Source organism: Nicotiana tomentosiformis, chromosome 2 (genome assembly GCF_000390325.3).
Source record: "Nicotiana tomentosiformis chromosome 2, ASM39032v3, whole genome shotgun sequence".
Taxonomy (NCBI): Eukaryota; Viridiplantae; Streptophyta; class Magnoliopsida; order Solanales; family Solanaceae; genus Nicotiana; species Nicotiana tomentosiformis.
Genome location: NC_090813.1, coordinates 185,824,173 through 185,851,913, shown reverse-complemented (window position 1 = coordinate 185,851,913; position 27,741 = coordinate 185,824,173). Strand labels below are relative to the sequence as shown.

General features: G+C 40.6%; 2 protein-coding genes across 7 annotated transcripts; one reads left to right on the top strand and one right to left on the bottom strand.

The window, feature by feature from the left end:
- Nucleotides 1–1,650: 1,650 nt before the first annotated feature.
- LOC104116191 (uncharacterized) lies at nucleotides 1,651–6,615 on the bottom strand. Of its 6 annotated transcripts, XR_011414424.1 has the most exons (7): nucleotides 6,413–6,605; nucleotides 5,217–5,517; nucleotides 5,028–5,084; nucleotides 4,151–4,279; nucleotides 3,316–3,547; nucleotides 1,874–1,921; nucleotides 1,651–1,828 (listed from the first exon to the last, which is right to left on the bottom strand). XR_011414424.1 is itself a non-coding variant. In XM_070196389.1 (6 exons), exons 2-6 carry the CDS (start codon nucleotides 5,466–5,468, stop codon nucleotides 1,826–1,828), a joined length of 489 nt encoding a protein of 162 aa, XP_070052490.1. In that variant the 5' UTR covers nucleotides 5,469–5,517; nucleotides 6,413–6,615; the 3' UTR covers nucleotides 1,651–1,825. The 6 variants fall into 6 exon arrangements, 5 of the variants coding, with proteins under 5 accessions (XP_070052490.1, XP_070052487.1, XP_009625298.1 ...); XM_070196389.1 differs by lacking the exon at nucleotides 3,316–3,547 and having other exon boundaries at nucleotides 6,413–6,615; XM_070196386.1 differs by having other exon boundaries at nucleotides 1,651–1,921.
- A 1,823-nt stretch (nucleotides 6,616–8,438) lies between these two features.
- LOC138906250 (uncharacterized) lies at nucleotides 8,439–8,891 on the top strand. The gene has a single exon (XM_070194782.1). The coding sequence runs from the start codon at nucleotides 8,439–8,441 to the stop codon at nucleotides 8,889–8,891; it is 453 nt and encodes a 150-aa protein (XP_070050883.1).
- The last annotated feature ends 18,850 nt before the right edge of the window (nucleotides 8,892–27,741 follow it).

The window sequence follows — 27,741 nt, the reverse complement described above, 5'->3', positions numbered from 1 at the left end:
AAGAGAATGATTAAGAGTTCTTGCAGAGTGGAACCATGCAGTACCAGACACGAGATAGATCTTCCAAAGAAGAAGGCCTTTTTCGAATAAGCCAATTCGTTTGGGACCCTGCAGATCCACTCTTTTTCCTATTCAAATTTACACAAGTAGCCGGCCATATTCATGGTTTTACTTTTTCTAACCATATACATAGATTATACACAGTTATACATATATAATACATAAATTATGCATGTATTATACCTCCATCGGCTATTTTTAGTTTAAGTGATTGGGTGGGCGGCTATTTGAGTTAATTCTTCTTCAAAGATCAGTAAAAATCTATAAACAAACGAATATTTAAAAACAAAATTTGAAAAAAAACTCCAAAATTTTATGGCCAAACAGGAGCTTAGTCTGTTCAAAGGCGTGTTCAAAATTCATAGAGACGTATTTAGAATTCAGAGTTGGTAGATTTAGAATGAGCATGAGAGTGATCTTATTATATGTATGCATTTAACTTTCTTTTTGCATTTATATACAGTTCGAGCCAAAAGCAACGTGTTTATTTGAACTCACAGAATTAGTCCTATATCTGCCTTTGAGTTTGTTAAGGATGTCTAGGTGTTTTGCATTAGTAGAAAGAAGGGAACCTCAAAATCACACAATATGATAAAAGTTAGTTTATCTTTTTGCCCTATAAAAAAATGTGCTATAGTTTCATGAAGAGTTGGTCAATTGCCAATAGGCGCACTCACGATTTTGTACAAGCAGGTTCAATCAAAGAACACGATAGTCAAGTGCAGCGGTAAACAGAATTTGTGTACAACTCTTTTTTGTTCATCAGATCACTTCAAAAAAAATTAAGTCATTTATTTTTTGTTAATAAAAAAGGTTGGGAGCAATTTAAAAAAAATAACAAGGAAAATTTCGTCCTTTAAACCAAAAAGTATTTAACCTACTTAAAAATCATATTATAACTCTAAGAAATTTAACATACAAAGTTGTTACAAACAAAAGACACGGGAAAAAAGAGTTACAGACTAAACTAATTTATACAAATTATTAAAGAAAAAGATATTTACACCAAACTAAAATTTTGAGTATAACACAAATTAACAAATTAATATAAATTAAACCAATCTAAATTAAAAGATTATAAGTAATTTCGAGTAGAATAAAAATTCATTTTGTAGAAAGGTTTAATTTTTTTTTAAAGTAAAATGGAGGAGTTTAATAATAATCAGTTTTATTGGATTTAAATAAAGAAAAAAAATAATATAGAGAAGTAAGAAAACAAAGAGTCAAAGACAAAATAGGAAACATCAAGCCCTAACAATAGGCAAAATAATATATACGTTCTGCATAGTTAGTTCGCTGCTTTTGTAGAAGTTCAAACTTGCAACCCTGGGTCTTAATTACTTTGAACCCATTTGCCACCACTCTACAATTTATGTTAACGTCAAGCGGGCTCAGATATTATAATATTTATCAGTTTCATAATTTTCTGATAAAATTTCAAGGTAATAATAATTAATTTTTCCAACGAAGCGGGTTCAACTGAACCCCTGCCAAGGTGAGTCCGCCCCTGCCAATAGCTTGTAGTAATACAGTATAACCTGACATTATTGATTTCCATAGTATCTTTTTAGTGGATTAATTCAGAGACTCTTTCGAGGTAAATAGCACTAATAGTGTAAAAAGATTTTTACAATGTCAGTGCATACAACTTAAATTCAATAACTAATTACACCATCTTTTAAAGGCACTCACAGGAAAGAGTACGTTGTTGATTGTGACAATCAAACTTAACTGAATTAAAAGTATCTTCAATCATACTTCCCTTTCACTCTCCAATGCAGCCTCAAAAGCAGATACTTCATAGAGAAACTACCCCTACAAATACACTTCCTCCACAGGTCATATAAACGATGGCCAAATCCTGTCATATAAACGAAGGCGGTTAGCCATATTATAGTAGCCGTGAAATGCTCTATCTGCAAAGGCTGCAAAACTTAAGGGGTGGTTTGGTTGGAGGGATCAAGGAAAATAATCCCAGCATAAAAATAATAGGATGTTTGGTTGGAGGAATTAGAAAAAATAAGTTCATGCATAACTAATGCAGTATGTGGTTCACCGTATAAGAAAAATTATTTACCGCATAACTAATGCAACGTTTAGTTAGAAATATTAAACGATGCAACGTTTAGTTAGAAATATTAAACGACACATGCATAAGTAATGCAAAAATCTATATATTATTTTACTCGAGATAATATATGGAATAAGGTTATGTGTATTAGTAATATAGGATTACGTGTATTAGTAATATAGGGATTAAAAATTACTTTAAGACCAAGATGTCCTTAAAGTAGGTAACCTCTACATGGCATTCACTGCATAACAATTCCTCCATTATCTTTTATTCACTGCATAAACCATCCCTACATTATAATTCTCTCATAACTAGCAGAAGATTACAACACTTTCTTGTGTAAGGAGAAGATTACAACACAAGCAGAAAAAAAAGATCCTACTCCATTTGTTCAGTGCCGCCCCCCTCCAAACAAAAAATAAAACCAACCAACCCACAGAGTAAATAAGGGAAAAGTGAAGAAACAGAAAAGATCAGAAGCAAGTTCTTATGGAATAACCCAATAAAGACAGCAAAATCCTATTTACATATAGTTTAATTGGTTAAGACAAAATCCATCAAAAATCATGAGATAATCAGTTATACTTGAAAAAAGAACTATATCAAGATTAGTGCAACACAAATCACCCAATTCTAAACTCCTTATAAACAATGAATTTCATCTTTACTGCTATACTAAAGAATGGAAGTTCACACATAAATCTCGTGCAAAAGATCAACTAATAAAACCATCTTTTCAGAGTGAACAAGAACTTCTTTATTATCTCTTCAAGCAAGAAAGAAGAAAGGGTAAAACCAATAATTAAACTGGTAAAAGCCGGAGTGACACGCATAGCCACTTCATAATGTTTCTTCTGTGCACATAATGTAGAAGATCCCACCGGTTTTGCACACAGATAGTACATGCTCCAGACCAATTCCATCCCCTTCTTCAATTATTTTTACTGTCCAATTTACTTTTTATCTAATGGCGATCGGAATTAATTTTGAGATACTTCTTTTCCAATTTCAGACATTAACTCCCAGCTAAGGCAAATATTGTGAAATAGGCCAAATGTTTGGAATGCATAGAAAGGTCATAGAGCGAAGCCCCCCCACCCCCACCCCCCACCCACCCACACACACCACCCCTCAAAAAACAAAAAGAAAAGAAAAAAGCTTTGAGGGAGCAGTACACAAACCTTTGACTTAACTTGTGGTTGGAAGATACACTCTTATGGTGTCTCTCATAGTGATTTTTCTCCTACATGTAGGACATTTATGCTGAGCAGCTATGGACGCTTTTATGCACGCCTTACAGAAAATGTGACCACATTTAGTCGACATCTCCTCAACTAACGGACCCATGCACACTGGACAGCTGAATGCGGGCTCTTTTGGTTGTGGTGGTATTGCACTTTTTACATTGACATTCTGGCATGGGAAACAAAACCAAAAAACAAATATTTACTTTCATAAAGATCAAGTAACAGCTTGAACCAGGTCACATGTGTACTGATAAAACTGAATTCTCTGAAAGTGACTTTGATAATTAGATGAAAAAGACATACAGAAATCGAAGCTTGAACCCACTTCGTAAAAACTATAAGCTATTTAGACTTCTGCATTATAACACAAGTTAAGCAAGCCAAGTATTGTACACTTGAAGTATCAGCAAAAAGCCAGAAACTAGTCAAAAGGCCAGCAAAGAACTCAAAGATACTACAACACATAAAAAATCTTTTGTATACTGTATAAAGAACGCTTAGAGGTAGTAAGGTGCAGTCAGCCAGTCACAAAAGCAACAAGTCCTTTACCTACAATTGGAACTTTAATCTATCAAAGCAATTGCAGATCATACAAGTCAAACGATATGAGACAGAATGTCACAACCAAACTTCCACACATAACGAAATTAATCAGAATAATATTTCAAAACACAAGGTGGTAGATCCATTGAAATATATCTTTTGGAAAGGAAATAACAGATAACATTAGAAACAAGAATTTCAGCTGTAGTACATGGCATGTAATTACCTTTTGACAGCTATGTCCTTCTAGGTCTATGTGAATGCCACCATTGTTTGTTGCTTGATCTGTAGAGACTCTTCTACGCCTGTTGCGACTGTTACTTGAGGCCCTAGATGAAAGGCCCTCTGCAATAGCCGTGAACCAACCAAGTCCAATCACAAAAGGGCATGGAAGAGATAAGTAAGCCAAGTTTTCAATTGCAAAGAACTGCCCAAACATACATCAGGTACAAAGCAAATTAACAACCATCAAGTTATTATATAACCATGGTTAAGTGATATGTATTACTCACTAAAACTTTTAACTGCTAAGGTTAAATTCTTTGGTTTGGTGTAAACACAGGATGCAGCTAAGTTTCAATCCCTATGTAGACCATGCTAACTACATGCTCCTCCTTTTCCCAACCACAAAAGGATTAGAAAACATTCTAAAGAAAGTTCTGTTGATACTGGCAAAGTTATGTCACTTCAAGAATCATTAAAATTCTGATTTTTCATGTAACATTATCCTGCTTTGCGTTATCTTGGACAGAAAGAAGCATTAAATAACTTCTCCAATCAATCAGATCAGACACTCCTAGAATGAACAAAAAGTGGTAAATTGAACTGGTATCCTCAAGGAAATAGGAGATTTTTGCAGAGTCCAGAATATCTGAATTTGAAAAAGAAAAAAAAAAAGATGAAAGATCCACTTGCTCCACCCATAAAGAGAATACTATATATACAATCTCATATCCACTTAACCTTTAAAAGAAGAAAAAGAGAGGTTCCTCTAAGCTATTCTGGTCAGATAATTCCTATCTCCAGCAAATAAAAAGGTTCCATAGCTAAAAATCAACACACTACCTACAGCTGTACCAGGCTTAAGAGAAGAATAAATTACCAGAATCCACATCAACTACAATAACCCGTCCTCGATTCCTTCTGGAGTTGTTCTTAGCCTAATAAAATGGAGAAGATCTCTCACATAATTAGACTTGATGTGAAACATCAGCCGTAATCACAGCCATAATTCACCACTAAACAAACTTAACGAAAGAAAAGCAATTAGAATAGTAAGGGAGAGTACATACTTCTGCAAACGCCCTAGGGGATGATATAATCACATCATCATCAAGTGCCTCAATAACAATTGCTGCAGGTGTCAAAAAGGCACCTCTTTGTCCGTGTGTCGCATCCCCAGACACAACAGGCACAGACGTTCCTTCCTGATCTCTGTTCTCAGATGGGGGTGCAACATTTAGATCAACATCTACAACAGTACTCCTTCGAGATCGGAACTTCGTACGCCTAACTGGCTGTGACCCTCTATCTCGTGTGCTCATGCTATGCTCAGTTCTGCTCTCCAGGGGTTAGCTTCGACAGTATAGATTCCTAAGAAGATGTCAAGTGAAATTATATAACTAGAACAGGGAAAGACAGATAAATTTGAAAGTTATGCAGTTATGCTAGGGTTTATTTTCATCATAATCTGTTATCACAAAACCCAAGGTACAACAAGAACTAGTAGTAATTCAAGTATCTTAAGTTTACTAAATGAACTTCTGCATAAACTCTTAAGGTGGACCTTTAACATAAACCGGGGCACGCAATGGACGGACTTGCAAGTTTGTATGCTTTCAAGTATTTTAGCAAATTGGAAGTTAAATTCTTGCGCTGCAACTGACGGAAAGTAAAGCACAAAGATCAAAGTTGATCGCACAGTGCAACTAAATCAAATAGCTTTTTGTTTAGAACTTTGAGCTTAAAAAGTTATCCAGCTTAATCATAGCTCAGTCAAATTCCAAATATGAGTCTTACACAAAGAATCATCACTTAAAGTCGAAATGCTTAAGCAAAAACTCATCAATTTGGCAAAACCCACAACTTAATATCAACTCCCTAAATCCCAAACTAGTGGGTTGGCTATATAAATCCAGTGCATCCATTCCGCTCTATTCGTCTCTATTCAGATGATTCAACACAGTTTGACTATTCTTCGACCGAGTATCAACCTACAGCAACCCTTATACAGGCTATATTTAAAAAGCTCAACTATTGCAACAATTATTCCGCTTTCTACTCTTACTTAGTAGAAAAAATTCAGTAACATAACAACAATAACAACAATGCCTCAGTCCCAATCAAGTTGCGATCGGCTATATGTTTAGTCATAACAAAAACATATGTGAAATTTTTAAGGAAAAAAAACTGGAAGTCCTAAGAAAAAGAATAAGCGAAATTTACAGATACTTAAGAAAAAATTAAAGGATCGGAATGAAAATCGAACCTAAATTTGGCTAAAATTCAGATACTTTGACGAACTCAGTGGTCTTCAGTGACTAGGGTTTTAGAGAGAGAGAAGAGAGAGTGGAATGAAGACGTTTGGGTTTTGGGCTTTGTGGTGAAAGCGTGAAACACAGCACGGTTCGTAAAGTTCAATTTCAAATACTTGAAACACGTGTCGTCACAGAGCCGTTTATCTATATTATAGACTAGTTATAGACTAGTAAGAACATCGCTAAACAGTAGAGTATGTATATCATATTATAGTTGGTGCCAAACTATTATCTAGAACATAAATTTTAAAAGAAACTTATTTCATAATCAGGCTACGTTAAATAGCACGACTATTTTCTGTCAAACTTACATATTATGACAATACAAATTTTAAAATCATAGCAATCTTCAATTTTCATATAATAATTCAAATAAAAGATATAATTGTTCCAAGGGAAATGCATAGTTCAAATATAAAAAAATAGCTAGATTGGGGGCAACAACCCAAGAATTACTACAAAATTATCCTTTTTATTTTACCACTTTTGTTTTGAGTCCTTTATAAATTCGCTGAGAGTTCTTCTTTTCAACGTTTGATCATCAGATTCTTCTAGTTATTTTTCACTTTGTATACGGTCGAAGTCGAGCTCAACTACAACTTGATGGATTAGGCTTGGAACGTGGCGACCAAGAACTGAAGATCGACCTCGAGTCCCGTCGAGCTAGAACCCGAGGTCGGAAAGCATGTCTTCGTGGAACATTAAGTCCGGTGTCGACCTTAGCCTCGAACAAGCTTGGAGATAACTAACAGAAGACCGAAATATCCGCGACCAGTCGGATATTACAGCGAGAATCTCGGCACGTATCAGCAAGGAACCGGCAATCAACAAATCAAGAGATTTTTACCTTTTATAGAAATGTACCTAGAGTAGGACTCCTCTACTATATAAAGGGGGTTATGGTAATTCATTTAACACACTATAACACGCATCACAAAGCAATATATTATTATTTCTAGTTTTCATTATCTAGTCATTCTGTTCCGGCATCGATAAAAGCATTTCTGACTCGAGGATGACTAATCTTCAAGGCTAAGATTGTTCAACTTGTGTGGTTTGCATTAACTTTTTCATCGTTTATTTCAATATTAATCTGATTTCTCATTTTGTATCAAGATAGATCACGTATCCTTAAAACCACGTACAAATTCAATTGTTATCCGATTTTGAGGGTAAACAGTTTGGCGTCCACTGTGGGGCTAAGGATAATAGTGGTTATTTGATACAAATCTTCGTAACACATACTACTTTACACTTTCTCGTTGAAGTGTCTTTGATTCCAGGCTAAAATACAAAATGTCGAACTCTCAATCAGCACCCCTGCATGTTGACAATGAGTTTGGTCATCAAGGTGAAAATAACAACATAGCGCCCGGAAACGAGGTACCACCTGCTGATCCCATTGAAATTCCGATCGCAGACCCGATTGACGCTAATTCACATGTGGCTATCCATGCAAACTTGCCTATCGACCCCCCAAAATAGCGTTCGTGGTGGAACCCGATCGGCAACTCGAAACAAATAAAATGTTGAAGGAGACGAGATCAATCTACGGGTGATCTTCGAAATGTTGCAGGCTCAACAGGCGGAGATAGCTCAATTACATAATCAAAGTCGTGCACCAAGTAGGGTTGAGCCTGATTCGCCCCGGGAAGTCACCCGCAGGGATGAACCGGTCATAGAAAGGTCAAATGAACATGAATTGGGGGCTAACCCCGAGATTATAAAGATGTTCGAGGAGATGACAAAGCGGATAGAATCGGGGGAGAAGAAAAACGAAGTTAACGACAAAAGGTGGAGACCTACAACTCCAGGGTAGACCAAATCCCACGAGCACCTCCCATATTGAAAGGACTGGATTCCAAGAAGTTCATGCAAAAACCTTTTCCTCCAAGCGCGGCTCCGAAGCCGATCACCAAAAAGTTTTGTATGCCAGAAATACCTAAGTATAACGGAACAACCGACCCAAAAGAGCATATGACCTCTTATATATGTGCCATCAAAGGGAATGACTTGGAGGACGACGAGATCGAGTCTGTTTTGCTGAAAAAATTTAGGGATACACTGTCAAAGGGAGCTATGATATGGTATCACAACTTACCTCCTAATTCCATTGACTCATTTGATATACTTGCAGACTCTTTCATAAAAGCACATGTTGGTGCCATCAAGGTCGAGACCAGGAAATCGGATCTTTTCAAAGTCAAACAAAGAGATAACAAGATGCTCAAGGAATTCGTGTCCCGATTTCAAATAGAACAAATGGATCTGCCGCCAGTCGCTGAGTATTGGGCTGTTCAAGCTTTCACTCAGGGACTCAATATTCGAAGCTCAGTGGCTTCACAGCTGCTAAAGCAGAACCTGATAGAAGACCTGGCCGTTACATGGGCTGACATGCATAACCGGTATCAATCGAAAATCAGAGTCTAAGATGATCAACGCGGGATCCCTTCGGGGTCTGTCTATCCCGCCAGAACCCTCGACAGAGTCAAGAGAGACATCGATCGTAAACCGAGGCCAAACAGGGATCGGTACCAGCCATATAATAGAGATCGGAGAAGTAGTGGATCCGGGCGGAACTCCATGAGAAACGAAAGGAGAAATGACCGAGGTCAAAGGAACCGGGGACTCATGACCAAAAATGGCTTCGACAGGTCCGTCGGGCCTAAAGAAGCGTCACGGCTATTGGAATGCAACTTTAATGTCGATGATGCCGCCATTGTATCAGCTATCGAGCGCATCAAAGATACCAAATGGCCTCGGTCCCAACAATACGATCCAACCCAAAGGGATCCTAACCAGATCTGCAAATATCATGGCACCCACGGTCACAGAACGGAAGATTGTCGACATCTGAGAGAGGAAGTAGCCCGACTATTCAACAATGGGCACCTTCGAGAATTCTTGAGCGATCGAGCCAAGAATCATTTCAGGAATAGGGATTCTAACAAACAAGCTGAACAAGAAGAACCTCAGCACGTCATTAACATGATCATCGGTGGGGTTGATGTCCCCAAAGTATCCAATACTAGGGAGAAACGAACTTGAGACTACATACCAGAAGGAACTTTATCTTTCAGCGACGAGGATGCGGAAGGGATCGTACAACCCCACAACGATGCACTGGTAATATCTGTACTCGTAAATAAAATTTGGGTTAAACGTGTGTTAATTGATCCAGGTAGCTCATCCAACATCATTCGATCGAGGGTCGTGGAGCAGCTCGGTCTACAAAACCAAATCGTGCCTGCAGTTCGAGTTCTTAACAGATTCAACATGGCATGTGATACCACTAAGGGCAAAATAACGTTATCAGTAAACACCGCCGGGACTATCCAGGAAACTAAATTTTATGTGATCGAAGGAGACATGAGGTACAATGCTTTATTCGGAAGGACATGGATCCACAACATGAGGGCAGTGCCCTCAACACTGCACCAGGCACTGAAATCCCCAACACCTGGCGGAGTCAAAATAATTTATGGTGAACAACCAGCTGCAAAGGAAATATTCGCGGCCTAGGAGGTGATACCGGCATCTACAGTCTCAACATCGAAGGATCCAAACCAGATGGTTAGAAACAGGGCCAAATAGTAATCACTGATACCATCCTCGGCAGATTCGGATAAACAAAAGGAAGGCGAGGATGATGATTATGGGGTTTCCAGATCTTTTATAGCCCCCAATGATTCTGACGCCACTAAATAGATGGTTGAGGAGCTGGAACAAGTCATATTGCGAGAATGCTTGCCCGATCGAAAGGTATACCTAGGCACGGGGTTAAGCTCCAAGCTCAGGGAAAAACTTATTCACTTTCTTATAACTAACGAAGATTGTTTCTCTTGATCCCACCTTCACATTATAGGGATCCCGCCGGAGATAACCACTCACAGGCTAAGCCTGAACCCGGAGTTCCACCCGGTCAAACAGAAGAGGAGACCCCCGTCTGAGATCAAGCATGCTTTCATCAAGGACGAGGTATCTAAACTCCTTAAAATAGGGTTTATTTGGGAGGTTGAATACCCGTATTGGTTAGCAAACGTAGTGGTAGTCCCTAAAAAAGGAATAAACTAAGAATGTGTGTAGATTACAAAGATTTGAATAAGGCATGTCCCAAAGACTCTTTTTCTTTTCCCAACATCGATCGTATGATTGATGCCACAGCCGGCCATGAGATCCTCAGTTTTCTCAATGCCTATTCCGGGTACAACCAAATACGGATGGACCTGGGTGATCAGGAAAAAACTTCATTCATCACTAAATATGGCACATACTATTATATCATAATGCCGTTTGGATTAAAAAATATCGGCGTCACATACCAACGCCTAGTAAATCAGATGTTCGAGGAACAACTAGAAAAATCTATGGAAGTTTACATTGACGGCATGTTAGTTAAGTCTCTACGAGTAGATGACCATTTAAAACATTTGCAGGAAACCTTCAGCATATTGAAGTAATACAATATGAAGCAGAACCCGGAAAAATGTGCGTTTAGAGTTGGGTTGGGTAAATTCCTCGGATTTATGGTATCTAATCGGGAAATCGAGACCCTTCAATCCTAATAAGATCAAAGCCATCGAAGATATCATGGTTGTGGATAACGGAAAGGTCTTGCAAAGGTTAACAGGGCGCATAGCCGCCCTGGGGCGATTTATTTCTAGGTCATCCGACAAGAGCCACCGATTCTTCACACTATTGAAGAAGAAGAATAACTTCTCATGGACCCCTAAATGCCAACGAGCTTTGAAGGAACTCAAGAGGTACTTATCGAGCCCGCCGCTGCTTCACACACCAAAGATAAATGAACAATTGTACTTATACATAGCGGTCTCAGAGATAGCGGTAAGTGGAGTCCTAGTTCGAGAAGAGCAAGGTAAGCAATTTCCAATTTACTATGTTAGTAGGACCTTAGGTGAGGCCAAAACTAGGTACCCTCACCTAGAAAAACTAGCGCTCGTTTTGCTAAGCACCTCTAGGAAGCTAAAACTATACTTCCAGTGTCACCCCATATGTGTCGTAACTACTTACCCATTGAGGAACGTTATGCATAAGCCCGAACTCTCGAGCCGGTTGGCCAAATGGGCCATAGAAATAAGTGGGTACGATATTTAGTACCGACCTCGGACCGCCATTAAGTCTCAAATGTTGGCAGACTTTGTGGCCAACTTTACTTCGACCCTAATACCCGAGGTCGAAACAGAGTTATTGGTTAACTCAGAAACTTTCTTGGGAATCTGGACCCTCTTTACGGACGGCGCCTCAAACGCAAAAGGGTCCGGACTTGGCATCGTACTAAAGCCACCAACATGTAATATAATTAGACAATCTATTAAGACTTTGTGGCCGACTTTACACCGACCCTAATACCCGAGGTCGAAAGAGAGTTATTGGTTAACTCAAGAACTTCCTCGGGAATCTGGACCCTCTTTACAGACGGAGCCTCAAACGCAAAAGGGTCCGGACTTAGCATCGTACTAAAGCCACCAACAGATAATATAATTAGACAATCTATTAATGGAACATTCGAGGTTAAAGAAGAATGAATGCAAAGATACTTGGACAAGTTACAGGTGACATTACATCGGTTCAAAGAATAGACTTTGCAACATGTACCTCGGGATCAAAATAGCGAGGCCGATGCCCTCACTATCTTGGGGTCATCGGTCGAAGACGACGAGTTCAACTCGGGAGAAGTTGTACAGCTTATGAGATCGGTGGTGGAAGAAGGCCACGCCGAGATCAACTCAACGAGCCTAACTTGGGACTGGAGGAATAAGTACATGGAATATCTCAGGACCGGTAAACTGCCCTTGGATCCAAAAGAATTGAGGGCCCTGCGTACAAAGGCAGCCCGATTTAGTTTGTCCGAAGATGGAACCCTGTTCAGAAGAACATTCGATGGCCCACTTGTAATATGTCTAGGGCCGGGGGATACTGAGTACGTTTTGAGGGAAATCCACGAAGGTACCTATGGAAATCACTCGGGCACCGAATCGCTGGTTCGAAAAATAGTCAGAGCCGGTTACTACTAGATCGGCATGAAAAAAGATGCAAAGGAGTTCGTTCGAAAATGTGATAAATGCCAAAGACACGCTCCGATGATTCATCAACCTGGGGAGCTGCTGCATTCGATTTTGTCGCCATGACCGTTCATGAAGTGTGTAATAGACATCGTTGGCCCCCTTCCATGGGCACCCGGTAAGGCTCAATTTATATTGTTTATGACTGACTATTTTTCCAAATGGGTGGAAGCCCAGGCGTACGAGAAGGTCAGGGAGAAGGAAGTCATAGATTTCATTTGGGACCACATCATATGTCGATTCAGAATGACGGCCGAGATTGTGTGCTATAATGGGAAATAATTAATCAGCAACAAAGTAACCAAATTCCTTGAAGACCACAAGATCAAAAGGATCCTGTCAACACCCTACTACCCTAGTGGGAATGGACAAGCTGAATCAACCAACAAAACCATACTCCAAAACTTTAAAAAGAGGTTAACCGATGCCAAAGGAATATGGAAGGAAATACTACCCGAAGTCCTATAGGCATACCGTATGACCTCGAAGTCCAGTACCAGGGCTAACCCATTTTCTTTAGTTTATGGCGTCGAAGCTTTGATATCGGTCAAGGTCGAAGAACCAAGTATTAGATTCCGATATGCAACAAAGGAATCAAATGACGAGGCTATGAGTACGAGCTTGGAGCTATTAGATGAAAGACGTGAAGCTGCCCTTGTCCGGTTGGCCGCCCAAAAACAACAGATCAAAAGGTATTACAATCGAAGGGCCAACCTTCAACACTTCAATACCTGGGACTTGGTACTAAGAAAGGTCACACTAAGCACCCCCGAAACCAGAACGAAGGGAAATCGGGACGGAACTGGGAAGGACCACACCAAATTATCGAGATCACCGAAAAATGATCCTACAAACTCAGAATAATGAGCGGCGAGCAACTACCGAACAACTGAAATATAACTCACTTGAAGCAAAATTACTGCTAAGGTACGACATCATTCTTTATTTTATTTACATTTTAAACTAACGCTTGAAGGTAGCCAGCAAGGGACGATACGAGATTTTAGGTCTGAAAGCACGCGCTGCACTCTTTTTTCCTTGAACCAATTTTGTCCCAAATGAGTTTTACGGCAAGATTTTTAACGAGACAACCAGTAAATCGTGCTAACTTAGAATTGAAGGTCAGCTACGAACCGGTGATGATGATCACAACAGCATTCGAGGCCTCCCTTCAATCAACCCCGAACACTGGGGGGCATTACCCTCGGATATTGACTTTAGCATGGAAAGAGACTTCAGGATTGAAGGGTCTCGATCGATAGGATTCATTGTAAGGGCCAAACGGTCAAATGAACTGTGCCTACATAGACTGCTCAAACCCTGGCGCAAAGCATGTACACATGTATAACTATTATACATAAGAATAAAAATAAGTCTCTTCCTTGCAAACATCTTGTCCTTTAAAATATTTTCTTGCATTTCTTAAGAAATTTCCTACATCTGATCCCCTAAAAGTATCGAGCCCAAGGGCCTCTTTAACCCGAGTTAGAACAATCACTCTCTCACTCGGATACTGCCGTCCGAAAACAAACTCAGACGGTCCAAGCTATTATACCTCGGGGGCATAAGACCTATTAGGCAACGCCCGAATTTCAAAGGCCACGGCCGCCCCCCACTCGGGGACTGTTATCTTAGACAAACCCGAATATCTCGGGATAGCAAGCCCACTGGGCGACACCTGAACTAAAAAGGCTACGGCCATATTAACACGACTTGGAGACGTCCGAGACCCGTAACAAAAATAAGGCCTTCAAAATATTTCATTACCGGTTCTAAAGGCTACCCCCGACAAACTATAATCTAAACTACTTTGAGAAAAAAAAATTCGGTGATACCAAATCCCCACGATATCTTAAAATAGAATAATGTTAAAGGCAAGGTTTGTTTGAACCTTCGAACATAACCTTATTATTTCATGCTAAGGCATTTCGATCTTTGCGAATACAAATAATAAAGCAAAGGGAAAAATACAAAAACTGTGAAACTGATACAAAATTTTACAAAGGTCGAACGGCCTCGAAAAGCAAAGACAAAAACATGTGAAAGGATCCTAAGTGGTCTAGTCTTCGTCGGGGGCCGCATAATCACCTTAGGGGTCTCTGCCACCTTCGGACTCACCCGAATCTTCAGACCCCTTGGAATCTTCCTCCTCGGGATAAGCCAGCTTCCTAGTCTTGGCTTCGAACACCTTGGCATTCTCAATTTCAACCAATAAGTCAAAACCCCGAGCATGAACTCCCTCGAGGGCCTCCCTTCGAGATTGCCACTTCGTATTCTCCACTATATTTCTCACTTGGTCCTGAGCCGCCTTAGTATCAGCCTTGTGCTGGGCCACCCTCTCTTCAGCCTCGGCCTTAACCATGATGACCTCTAACTTGGCCTCCTCAATCTCCTTTGCCAGATTTTCTTGACCGGAGACCACCGAGCTCAGCTGAGACTGGAGCTCCTCGATCTTTGTGGCATGTACCAAGGCCTTTTGCTTTGCAGCCCAGAGCTGTACCTCAACCAAAGCCAATTGTGCCCGAGAAGTCTCCTTTTCCAAGGCCAGGCGGTCCATGTTCCTTTTCGATTCTTCGGCCTCAGCTTTTACCGTATCCACCTCCACCTGGAGCTGCTCGATCAGGTCAAGTTTCTTTTGAACCTGTGGGTTCATACTGTTAGCCACTATGTCTGACTCATCGTCACTAATTTCAAAAACTCTTCTTACCTGCTCGACCAGGCCGGCATACTCCTTCCAAGCCGCTTCTAGCTCAACCTAGAGTTTCTTACTGAGAAGCTTGTAAGCATCCCTCTTCTTAGTAAGCTCTTGAGTCTCGGCCTCGTGATGATTTAAATCTTTCTGATATCGGAGAAAAGTCTCGTGATGAAGCACCGAGGCCTGCAAGCTCAAAGAAAAATGTTACGATTGTTTACGACTTAATGTAAGTGCATAAAAGAGGCATCCAAAGTTACCCTATTTAACGCCTATTATGCTTCGTTGAACATGCAGAGTGATTCCACCTTGTCCATCTTGGCTTGATCCTCTTTGGTCACCGGGCACCGAAGATAACTGGCAACCCTCACGAGGGCGGAGAGAACCCGGGCATCCTCCGGGATAGACATAATGTTTGACCACTTCCGGTCAGGATCTGCACTCGGAGCTGGGAACCGATTTACTAATTTTCGACTTGAAGAAGGCCCGATGTCTCCCAAGGATGGTATCTTCTTTGGAACTGGTATGTCACCCAACCTGGTGACGTCCTCCGAGGCAGTAGAATCTAAGTCGTTAAAGAAATTGTTAAAAGATTTTGCCGCCCCTTAGGGCCTCTCATTTGGGCGTTCTTTCAGCATCCGGGCCTCATTGATCATTGAGTCAGTAAATGAAGGTGACTCAGAGAGATCTATTACCCCAAGTGCATCCTTCGGGGCATTATCCTCTGCCCTAGAAGCATCGATCGTGGTCTCTTTATCGACCTCCCCAGGTCGGGGCAAAACGGCCTCGCCCCTCTCCGGCTCGGAGGCCTCGGCTACTGCCCCTTCAACAACCACCCTGGTTTGAGGAAGTTCGATGCCGCTTCTCACGTAGATCATCAATTCAGAAGCTTCTTATTCTTCTTCGGACTCATCCTTCATTTGATCGAGTGAGTCCGATGGGATTTCCTGGGCACTGGTGATTTCCTTGGATTTACGCACCAGCCTCCTTTTCGGTTTTTTCTTCTGCGAGTTCGGAGAATTTGGAGCCCGTTTCCTCTTATTTTCCTCACCCTGTCTCGGAGTAGAGTATTCGGAGGAGCAATCCTCGCCACCGGATGGAGGCCTCAGTGCAACATCCTTGGGAAGAACTGCGAAGAAAAGGAAAATGAGTAAGGGCTCACCAACATGGGGAAAACCTAATTGTTGTCCGCACGAGAACAGAACCTTACCGTGAGAACGGGCCTCCCATCGGCCTTTAAAAAGTTCGCGTCATGCGCTCTCGAAATATGGTTTCTGCGACACGATGCCCTCGACCCACTCCTTGAGTTGAGGAACTGCATCCGACATCCGAGCAACAGCTGCACCACTACAAAACATCAATGAGAAGGGAGGAAAAGGAAAAGCTATAAATGAAATCTTAAAGGCAAGGTTATACTCACATTTTATGTTCTATTTCTCAGGAAATGGCATATCCTCGACCGGGATTAAATCCGAGGTCTTCACTCAAATGAATCGGGCTAACTAGCTTCGGTCCCGATCCTCGTCGATGCTCGAGAATGGGGCCTTACTAGCCCGACGGGCAAATTTTATTAATCTCTCTCGATAGAGTCGGGGACTGTACAGACGCATGAAATGATCGATGGTGAAGGGACACCCCTCGATTTTATTTACAAAGAAGCGGAGGAGAATTACTATCTTTTAAAAAGAAGGATGAATTTGACCGAGGGTCACCTCATATACAGAAGGCGATGATGACCGGATCCAAGGGGCCCAACGTAAAGGGATAAGTGTAAACACTTAAAAAACCCTCCATGTGGGTAGTAATCGCTTCCTTGGACGTAGGAACCATCACATGCTTATCAACTTAGTTGCAATACTGCTTGACCTTGGAGAGAAAGCTATCGGTGACCGAGCATATATATCTTGAGACCGTTTCACACTGACCCGGTACCGAGGAGGGTTTCTCGACCTTGAAATCAGAACCGGTCGGGCACCCCGCAGGAACGAACATCTTCAGGGGAGGCTCCGGTGTCGATTCCTTGGTAGCAGCAAATGAAACGTTTTCCTCTTTAGCCGGTCACGAGGCAGAGGGAGTTTCTTTTAGGGGAACGGATTTTGAGGTCTTCGCTATTTGTTTTGAAAAATGAAGGAAAAAGAGGAAGTTAAAAGAGTATGCTTAATGGTTTGGGATAAAAGAAAAACAGAAGTTCTTATAAAAGTTTTTTAGAGTAACCAGAAAATTGATACTTGGGAATGTTGAAATTTCTATGGTACGAGGGAAGAAGGTTTGAAAGTAAAGTTTGAATGAACTAATGACGGCGTATTTATAGTCTCTCAGCGACTGTTCATATCTGGGAGTAGCCGACCCACAACTGACAGGCATTTAATGCCATTAAGACTTGACTGACGAGACGTTTTAACTGTTTTGTCGTTTCTGTCACAAAATATTGAAGTCAGGATCGTAAGTTCATGTCGTGTCTCGCCGTCTACTCTCCGAAACATTAGGGGACTATCTGTATACGGTCGAAGTCGAGCTCGACTACAACTTGGTGGATTAGGGTTGGAACGTGGTGATCAAGAACTGAAGATCGACCTCGAGTCCCGTCGAGCTAGAACCCGAGGTCGGAAAGCCTGCCTTCAGGTAACATTAAATCCGGTGTCGACCTTAGCCTCGAACAAGCTCGGAAATAACTAACAGAAGACCGAAATATTCGCGACCAATCGGATATTACGGCGAGAATCTCGGCACGTATCAGCAAGGAACCGACAATCAACAAATCAAGAGATTTTTACCTTTTATAGAAATGTACCTAGAGTAGGACTCCTCTACTATATAAATGGGGGTCTAATAATTTATTTAATACATTATAACACGCATCACAAAGCAATATATTATTATTTCTAGTTCTCGTTATCTTGTCATTCTGTTCCGGCATCGATAAATGCATTTCTCACTCGAGGATGACTAATCTTCAAGGCTAAGATTATTCAACTTGTGTGGTTTGCATTTAATTTTTTATTATTTATATCAATATTAATCTGATTTTTTATTTTGTATTAAGTTAGATCACGTATCCTTAATACCACGTACAAATTCAATTGTTATCCGATTTTGAGAGTAAACATACTTTTTGTGTCTTCTTATGATTAGAAATTAATTTTTAAACGCATAAACTTTATGTTGATCCTCAAAGTGTCTGATAGAAAAGTAATATTTTTATTAGAGAAATTCAATATCAATAAACTGGCCTTTGTTATCACTTTTTGTTTCTAGATATTTCTGAAAATGTAATTACATTGGATTTTCATTTGCAAGGTACCTTTTTCTTTATACCTGTGTCTACATCAATCTATAATTCGAACACACTTATGTTATTAATAGTGGTTTGCAACTTTACATCCAAATATTTAATCAAAGACCCTAAGTATGTGACAGTGGCAATTGCATTAACAAAATCAAACACTTCAATGTTTAAATCTCTTCATAAGTCTTCATAAACAAAACTAACAAGCTATACCCCTATCTATTTTCAATACCAAAATTTTTATTTATTTGGAATACATTTTCATACATGGTTGATTTGAATGTTGTTTAACATTTGAGCTTTTACTTATATATAAAGTGATTATCTCTTTAAAACTATTCCCTTAAATTACATCAGTTAAAATATCACTATTCAAATTGAACAAAAATTATTTTCCCTCAATGGAGATGAACTCATGTTTGAATTATAAGCTCCTTCCTTGATTTTAATTATTCTTAATTTTATATTAACTAAGTAATTACATGTGCAAAGAAAAAGGTCAAACTATGTAATTACTTTAAATTGCCGGCAAATTAAATTTTAAACTCTATATTTATCTAATATTGTGATATAAATTTTGTCGAAATGCCAACAATAAGTTACAAATGTTTAATACTTTTTTCTAGAGAAAATAGTATAGAAACATTAATATCTCAGAGAATCACATAAAGTTTGAACAAGCAATTTTTAGCTCAGTGGATACGATGGAGATAGTAGCGAATCATTATGTTAAACTTTTTTTTGAGGAGTGTTTCTAATGAAATAAAGATTTTCACTCATAATTATTTAACTTCTTCTTTACAAGTATCATAGTCAAACATAACTTTAACTTTCAAATATATATATATTTTTAACTTCAACTTCAACTTCAATTGATCTAATTTTTCAACTTTAATCAAATATTATCCAAATGCCAACAGTAAGTTACGTTTTTTTATGCTATGTAATTAAAATTAAAATCTAAAGTTGGCATAGAAATAGCTACAAAATTAAATATGATTATCGATGTAATGCGGCCAAACAACAGTGCAAATAAATTATAATGCTAAAATTAAAATCTAAAGTTACCAGCCAATCGTACTGCTCTATTTTATACAAATTACAGAAATACTATTATTTATAACATGTAGGCATGTTGACCTTGAGGTGCCTGTATTTCCTCTTATTAAGAAGTAGTAATAACAATAATATTTGAAAATTTTAAAATAAATATTTTAACATTTTTGTAATGACTCGACCGATCGTTTTGAGTATTACAGCCCCATTCCCCCATTTACTGCTCAATTTATGCTTTACAATTATTTTATGACTTACCGGGTTAGTTGGTTCGGGTCCGGAAGGATTTCGAAGTGAATTTAGATACTTAGTCTCATAATTAAAAACTTATGTTGAAAAAGTTGATCGGATATTGACTTATGTGTAAACGACTCCGGATTTAAATTTTGATGGTTCTGTTAGCTATGTTGGATAATTTTGGACTTAGGAGCATGTCCGAATTGTGATTTGGAGGTCCGTAGTGCAATTAGGCTTGAAATGGCGAAAGTTGAATTTTTGAAAAGTTTGACCGTAGAGTTGATTTTTTGATATCGGGGTCAAAATCTGATTCTGAAAATTGAAACATGTCTATTATGTCATTTATGACTTGTGTGCAAAATTTGAGGTCAATCGGACTTGATTTGATAGGTTTCGGCATCTGTTGTAGAAGTTGGAATTTCTTAGTTTCATTAGGCTTGAATTGGGGTATGATTCGTGTTTTTAGCGTTTTTTGATGTGATTTGAAGTTTCGACTAAGTTCGCATGATATTTTAGGACCTGTTGGTGTATTTGGTTGAGATCCCGGGGGCCTCGGGTGAGTTTCGAATGGTTAACGGGTTGGATTTTGGACTTGGAATGCTGCTGAAATTTTTCTGATGCATGCACCTGGTTTCCTTCTTCGCGTTCGCGAGAGGGGTCTCGCATTCGTGAAGAGGAACTAGAGGTAGGTGAGGTTGTTCATCACATTCGTGATTGGGCATCGCGTTCGCGAAAGGAAAAATAGATGGTAAGGATTTTTGCTTTCGCGTTCGCGAAGGGTAGCTCGCGTTCATGAAGGTTCGCCCGGTAAGGCATCGTGTTCGCGAGCTGTGAGTAGCGTTCGCGAAGGGCAATGTTTGGACAACACAATTTTGTGCTTCGCGAACGCGAGGGACCTGTCGTGTTCGCGAAGAAGAACGGTCTTGACAGAATATTTAAGATCTGAAAATGGGACTTAGTCCCATTTTTCAATTTTGACGGATTGTAGCTCGGAAAGAGGCGATATTTGGGAGATTTTTAAGAAAAATAATGGGGTAAGTGTTCTTAACTCAATATTGGTCAAATTACCTGAATCCATGGTTGTTTTTAACATTTAATAGGTGAATTATGTTGGAAACTTTAGAAAACCCTCTAGGTTTAATTTGAAGAATTGAGGGTCGAGTTGATGTCAGAATTTGGTAAAATTGGTATGGTTAGACTCGTGGTTGAATGGGTTTTCAGATTTTATAACTTTTGCCGGGTTCCGAGATGTGGGCCCCACATGTAATTTTTGGGTAAATTTCGAATTTTGTTAGAAAATTAGTATTTTCATATGGAATTAATTCCTATAATTTGTTTTGACTGAATTGAATTATTTGTGGCTAGATTCGAGGCGTTTGGAGGCCGATTCGCGAGGCAAAAGCATTGCAGAATAAAGAATTACACGTTTTGAGGTAAGTAACAGTTCTAAATCTGGTTCTGAGGGGTATTAAACCCCGGATTATGTATTATGTGATCGATTTTGAGGTGACGCACATGCTACGTGACGGGCGTGCATCATGAAAATTGTGACTTAAATTGATTCCGTGGAGTTGCATAATTAAATAAATGTCATTATCCGCATAACCTCCACGTGTTAGAGAAATTGAGCTGAGACTCATATTAAAGATCATGTTTAGGCTACATGATGATATATTTTGGGACCCACATGGGTCGTATTGTTGTTGAATTATTTGTTTAAATTTATAATTTTGTACTCAGTCACATCTATCACTTGCATATCATATCTCAGTCTCTGTTGTCATTCATTGATATTTCATATCATCATGACGAGTTGATTTTTCATGTCATTGAGAGCCCGAGAGACTGGAGATTTTGAGTGATAGTTACGTTTATTTATTTATGCCTGGATCTGGCTATTATAGTGCTTGGGCTAAAGAAACCCTTCTGGAGTCTGCACCCCCACAGTGAGCGCAGTTGATATATGTATATATTTGGGATGGATCTTCCCTGGGCATGGATCTTGCCATATATATATATATATATATATATATATATATATATATATATATATATATATATATATATATATATATATTGCCTGACTGGGATGGATCTTGTCTGAATCATTGACTGGGATATATATACATAAAATACATATATATATTTTATGGACATGGATCTTGTCTGAATCATTGATATTGGGGGATTGATCTTCCCCTAGATTGGATTGGCCTTATACAGTACTGAGTGACTGACTGTCAGTTGATGGATATACATATATACTCGGGATGGATGTTCCCTAGGCTGGACTGGCCATATACAATACTGAGTGATTGAGTATTATTAGATTGTGACTACACGTAGTTTTCTCTACGGTGCATCACATACAGTATGTACATTGGCATGTAGATATAGAGATGTCATATTCCTCAAATTGTTCAGAATTTGTCTATTTTACTTATTCTGAGTGTAACTGTTGAACTTGATATGAAATTACTGTTGGGGCCTTAATGGTTAAACTTGCAAGCATGCCTACTTTCTTATGTTTGAAATTACTGTAATTGGACTTAGTTGTGAAGCTCGTCACCACTTTCAGTTCTTTATTTATTATTGTTACTTACTGAGTTGGTTGTACTCATACTACACCTTGCATTTCATGTACAGATCCAGGTGATCCCGAATACAGTGGGTGTTGATTCCTTCGCACAGTTGATTCTCCGGAGATTCCGAGGTAGATGCCGTATTTCGCAGACCTTGTCTCTCCTTCCCTATCCTCTTGTTTACTGTATTTGGTCTAAGACTATTATAGACCATGTTTTTCCAGACTTGTGATATGTCGATGCTCATGTACTCAGTGACACTGAATTTTGGGAGTGTATTTATATACAGTATTTGTGGGATTTTCTCTTAAACTTAATTATTATGTTTTCCTTATTTAAATGAAATTATGGGCTATTGATGTTGTTGGCTTGCCTAGTATCACGTTAGGCACCATCACAACAGGTTAGGATTTTGGGTCGTGACAAGTTGGTATCAGAGCCTAGGTTATATAGGTCTGACGAGTCATGAGCAGGTTTAGTAGAGTCTTGTGGATCGGTACGGAGACGTCTGTACTTATCTTTGAGAGGATGCCGAACCCTTAGGAAAATTTCACTTTCTTGTGTACTGTCATGCGAATTTGTTGATTCCGGAAACTAAATTCCTGCTATTCTATTCTCTCACATATGGTGAGGACACGTACTACCGGATCAGACGGTCAGCCACCAGTGCTGCCAGTTAGGGCCGTGAGAGGTCGGGACCGTGGTAGAGGCTAGGGCCGAGGTCGAGGTGTAGCTCGTACAATAGTTGGAGCAGCACCTGTAGCACCACTAGTTTCCCCAGCTCAGGAGCAGATTCCAGATATAGCTAAACCGACAGGACCAGCTGTGCCCATTGTGATTCCAGGCCTTCAGGGGGCTATGGCCCAGATATTGACAGTTTGCACTGGCCTTGATCAGGTGGTTTCGGCTCAGGTCGCACCTGCCACTTCTCAGGCCGGGGGAGGTACTCATACCCCTGTTGCACGTACTCCAAAGTAGGTAGTGCGTGGACTTCAGATTCTGGGGGCACTACCAGCTTAGCCGGCTGCAGCTGCTCAGGCCCCGGTAGTCCCCGTTATGGCAGATGATGAGTAGAGGAGACTTGGGAGATTTAGGAGGCTTCGACCTCCATCATTTAGCAGTGCTGAGTCAAAAGATGCTTAGGATTTTCTGGATAAGTGGATGCTTAGGACAGCGGGTATTCTGGAGACCAGTGGGGTCTCATTCACTACTTTTCAGTTTTCTGGGGCTGCCTTCAGATGGTCAAGGCTTATGAGAGGCGTAGGCCGGTCGGTACAACACCATTTACATGGCAGGAGTTCTCTGTTCTCTTTTTTGAGAAGTTCGTGCCGCAGTCTCGCAGAGAGGAGTTGCGCAGACAGTTTGAGAAGCTTTGGCATGATGGCATGTCTGTGACCCAATACGAGATGAGGTTTTCTGAGTAGGCTCGTCATGGAGTTTTGTTGGTTCCCACTGATAGGGAGAGGATTTGGAGGTTCATTGATGGCCTCATGTATCAGCTGCGGTTGCTTATGACTAGGGAGAGGGTATCTGGTGCCACTTGTGATGAGGTGGTTGACATTGCTCAGCAGATAGAGGTGGTCCGCAGCCAGGAGCGTGGTGAGAGAGAGGCCAAGAGACCTCGAGGTTCAGGCGATTCTGGTAGGGTACCTTCTGGATGGCAGTCCTACCACAACAGGGATCGTTCTTACAGGCACGCTCAGACGGGTCGTCCAGTTCACCGTGGTGCATCATCCAATCATGGTTCATACAATTCTCATCAGGGTCAATCATCTCTCAATGCCTTGCCAGCCCAGAGTACGTACCGTGCTCCCTCAGTTTTGGGTTCATTTGCACCAAGTGCTTCTAGTAGTTATTCTGGTTCTCGAGGTCCGCCTCAAAACTTACCGGCATTTTCAGAAAGGGTTGCTTTGAGTGTGGAGACTTGGGCCACATAAAGAGATATTGCCCGCGCCTTACGGGAGGTTCAGCTCAGTATAAGAGTCAGGCTACAACTTTTGCACCAGTTGCTCCACCACCGCCCAGCCAGCTTAGGGTGGGGCTCAGTCAGCTAGGGGTCGCCCAAGAGGGGGAGGCTGATCAGGTGGCAATCGGGCCCGATTCTATGCTTTTCTTGCCAAGCCAAATATTGTTGCTTCAGATGCAGTGATCACAAGTATTGTCTCAGTATGCCACAGTGAGGCTTCTATATTATTTAACCCGGGTTCCACTTATTCGTATGTATCATCGTACTTTACTCATTATCTGGATATGCCCCGTGAGTCCTTAATTTCACCTGTTCGTGTATCTACATCGATGGACGATATTATTATTGTGGACCATGTGTATCGGTCGTGTGTGGCAATTATTGGAGAACTGGAGACTAGAGTTGATCTTTTATTGCTCAGTATGGTTGATTTCGATGTAATTCTGGGTATGGATTGGTTGTCTCCATGTCATGCTATTCTGGATTGTCACGCAAAAACCGTGACATTGGCAATGTCGGGGTTGCCGAAGGTCGAATGGAGAGGTTCTCTAGATTATGTTCCCAGTGGGATAATTTTTTATTTGATGTCTTAACGTATAATTGGGAAGGGGTGTTTGTCATATTTGGCCTTTATGAGAGATGTTGATGTAGATACTCCTACTATCGATTTAGTACCGGTAGTGCAAGACTTTTCGGATGTATTTCCTGCAGACTTGCCGGGTATGACACCCGACAGGGATATTGATTTAGGTATTGACTTGATGTCGGGCACTCAGCCCATTTCTATTCCTCCATATTGTATGGCACCAGCTGAGTTAAAGGATTAAAAGAGCAACTTCAGGAACTCCTTGATAAGGAGTTTATTAGGTCTAGTGTGTCACCTTGGGGTGCACCGGTTCTGTTTATGAAAAAGGAAGATGGTACTATGTGGATATGCATCGATTACAAGCAGTTGAACAAAGTTACAATCAAGAATAAATATCCTTTGCCACGTATTGATGATTTATTTGACCAGCTTCAGGGAGCGAGGGTATTCTCCAAAATTGATTTGAGATTTGGGTATCACCAGTTGAAATTTCGGGATTCGAATATTCTAAAGACGGCATTCAGAACTCGTTATGGCCACTATGAATTTCTCGTGATGTCTTTTGGGCTGACAACGCCCCAGCAACATTTATGCACTTGATGAATAATGTATTCCAGCCATATCTTGATTCATTTGTCGTAGTATTTATTGATGATATCCTGGTGTACTCACGTAGCCGGGAGGAGCATATACAACACTTGGGTATTGTATTAAAGAGACTGAGAGAGGAGAGGCTTTATGCCAAATTCTCTAAGTGTGAGTTCTGGCTTAGTTCGGTGGCATTCTTGGGGAACATAGTGTCTAGTGAAGGAATTAAGGTGGACCCGAAGAAAATAGAAGCAGTTCAGAGTTGGCCCATGCCATCTTCAGCTACTGAGATTCGGAGTTTTCTCGGCTTGGCCGGTTATTATCATTACTTTGTGGAGGGTTTCTCGTCTATTGCATCGCCTTTGACTAAATTAACCCAGAAAGGTGCTCCGTTCAGGTGGTCGGATGAATGTGAAAAGAGCTTTCATAAGCTCAAAATAGCTTTGACTATAGCTCCAGTATTGGTGTTACCTATAGGTTCAAAGTCTTATACTATGTATTGTGACGTGTCGCGTATTGGTCTCGACGCAGTACTGATGCAAGACGGTAGGGTGATTGCCTATGCATCCAGAAAGTTAAAGGTACATGAGAAGAATTATTCAGTCCATGACCTTGAGTTAGCAGCTATCGTTCATGCCTAGAAAATTTGGCGGCATTACTTGTACGATGTCCAGTGTGAGGTATATACCATTCATCGGAGTCTACAGCATCTGTTCAAACAGAAAGATCTTAATTTGCGGCAGCGGAGGTGGTTAGAGTTGCTTAAGGATTATGATATCACCATTCTCTATCATCCCAGAAAGGCCAATGTAATGGCCGATGCCTTGAGTCATAAGGCGGAGAGTTTGGGCAGTTTAGCATACTTACAGGTAATAGAGAGGCCTTTAGCCTTGGATGTTCAGGCCTTGGACAACCAGTTTGTTAGATTGGATGTATCCCAGCCGAATCGAGTTTTGGCTTGTGTAGTTTCTCGGTCTTCTTTATATGATAGCATTAGAGAACACCAATATGATGATCCACATCTGCTTGTCCTTAAGGACACGGTTCAGCACAGTGATGCCAAGGAAGTCACTATTGGAGATAACGGTGTATTACGGATGGAGGGCAGGCTATGTGTGCCTAATGTAAATGGTTTACGTGAGCTGATTCTCCAGGAAGCTCACAGTTCGCGGTACTCTATTCATCTAGGTGCCGCGAAGATGTATCAGGATTTGAGGCGGCATTATTGGTGGAGGCGAATGAAGAAAGATATAGTTGGATTTGTTGCTCGATGTTTAAATTGTCAACATGTAAAGTACGAGCATCATAGACTAGGAGGATTACTTCATAGGCTTGAAATTCCGGAGTGGAAGTGGGAGCATATTACCATGGACTTCGTAGTTGGGCTCCCACGGACTTTGAGGAAGTTTGATATTGTTTGGGTGATTGTAGATCGGTTGACCAAGCCCACATATTTTATTCCAGTTGGTACTGATTATTCTTCGGAGCGGTTGGCTGAGATTTATATCCGCGAGATTGTTCGCCTACACGGTGTGCCAGTGTCAATCATTTCAGATCGGGGCACGCAATTTACATCACAGTTTTGGAGAGCAGTGTAGTGAGAATTGGGCACACAGGTTCAGTTGAGTACAACATTTCATCCTCAGACGGACGGACAGTCCGAGCACACTATTTAGATATTGGAGGATATGATACGCACATGTGTATTGATTTGGGGGATTCTTGGGATCAGTTTCTGCCACTCGCGGAGTTTGCTTATAATAACAGCTACCAATCGAGCATTCAGATGGCTCCGTATGAGGCCTTATATGGGAGACGGTGCCGGTCTCCGATGGTTTAGTTTGAGCCGGGTGAGGCTAGGCTATTAGGTAATGACTTGGTTCAAGATGCTTTGGAGAAGGTTAAATTGATTCAGGAGCGGCTTCGCCCGGCACAGTCTAGACAGAAGAGTTATGTTGACAGGAAGGTCCATGATGTTTCTTACATGGTTGGGGAGAAGGTTCTGGTCAAGATTTCACCCATGAAGGTTGTGTTGAGGTTCAGAAAGAAGGGCAAGTTGAGTCCTCGGTATATTGGGACTTTTGAAATACTTAAGAAGATTAGAGAGGTGGCTTATGAACTTGCTTTGCCACCTAGTCTATCGGGTGTTCATCCAGTGTTTCATGTATCCATGCTCCGGAAGTATGTCAGGGATCCGTCTCAGG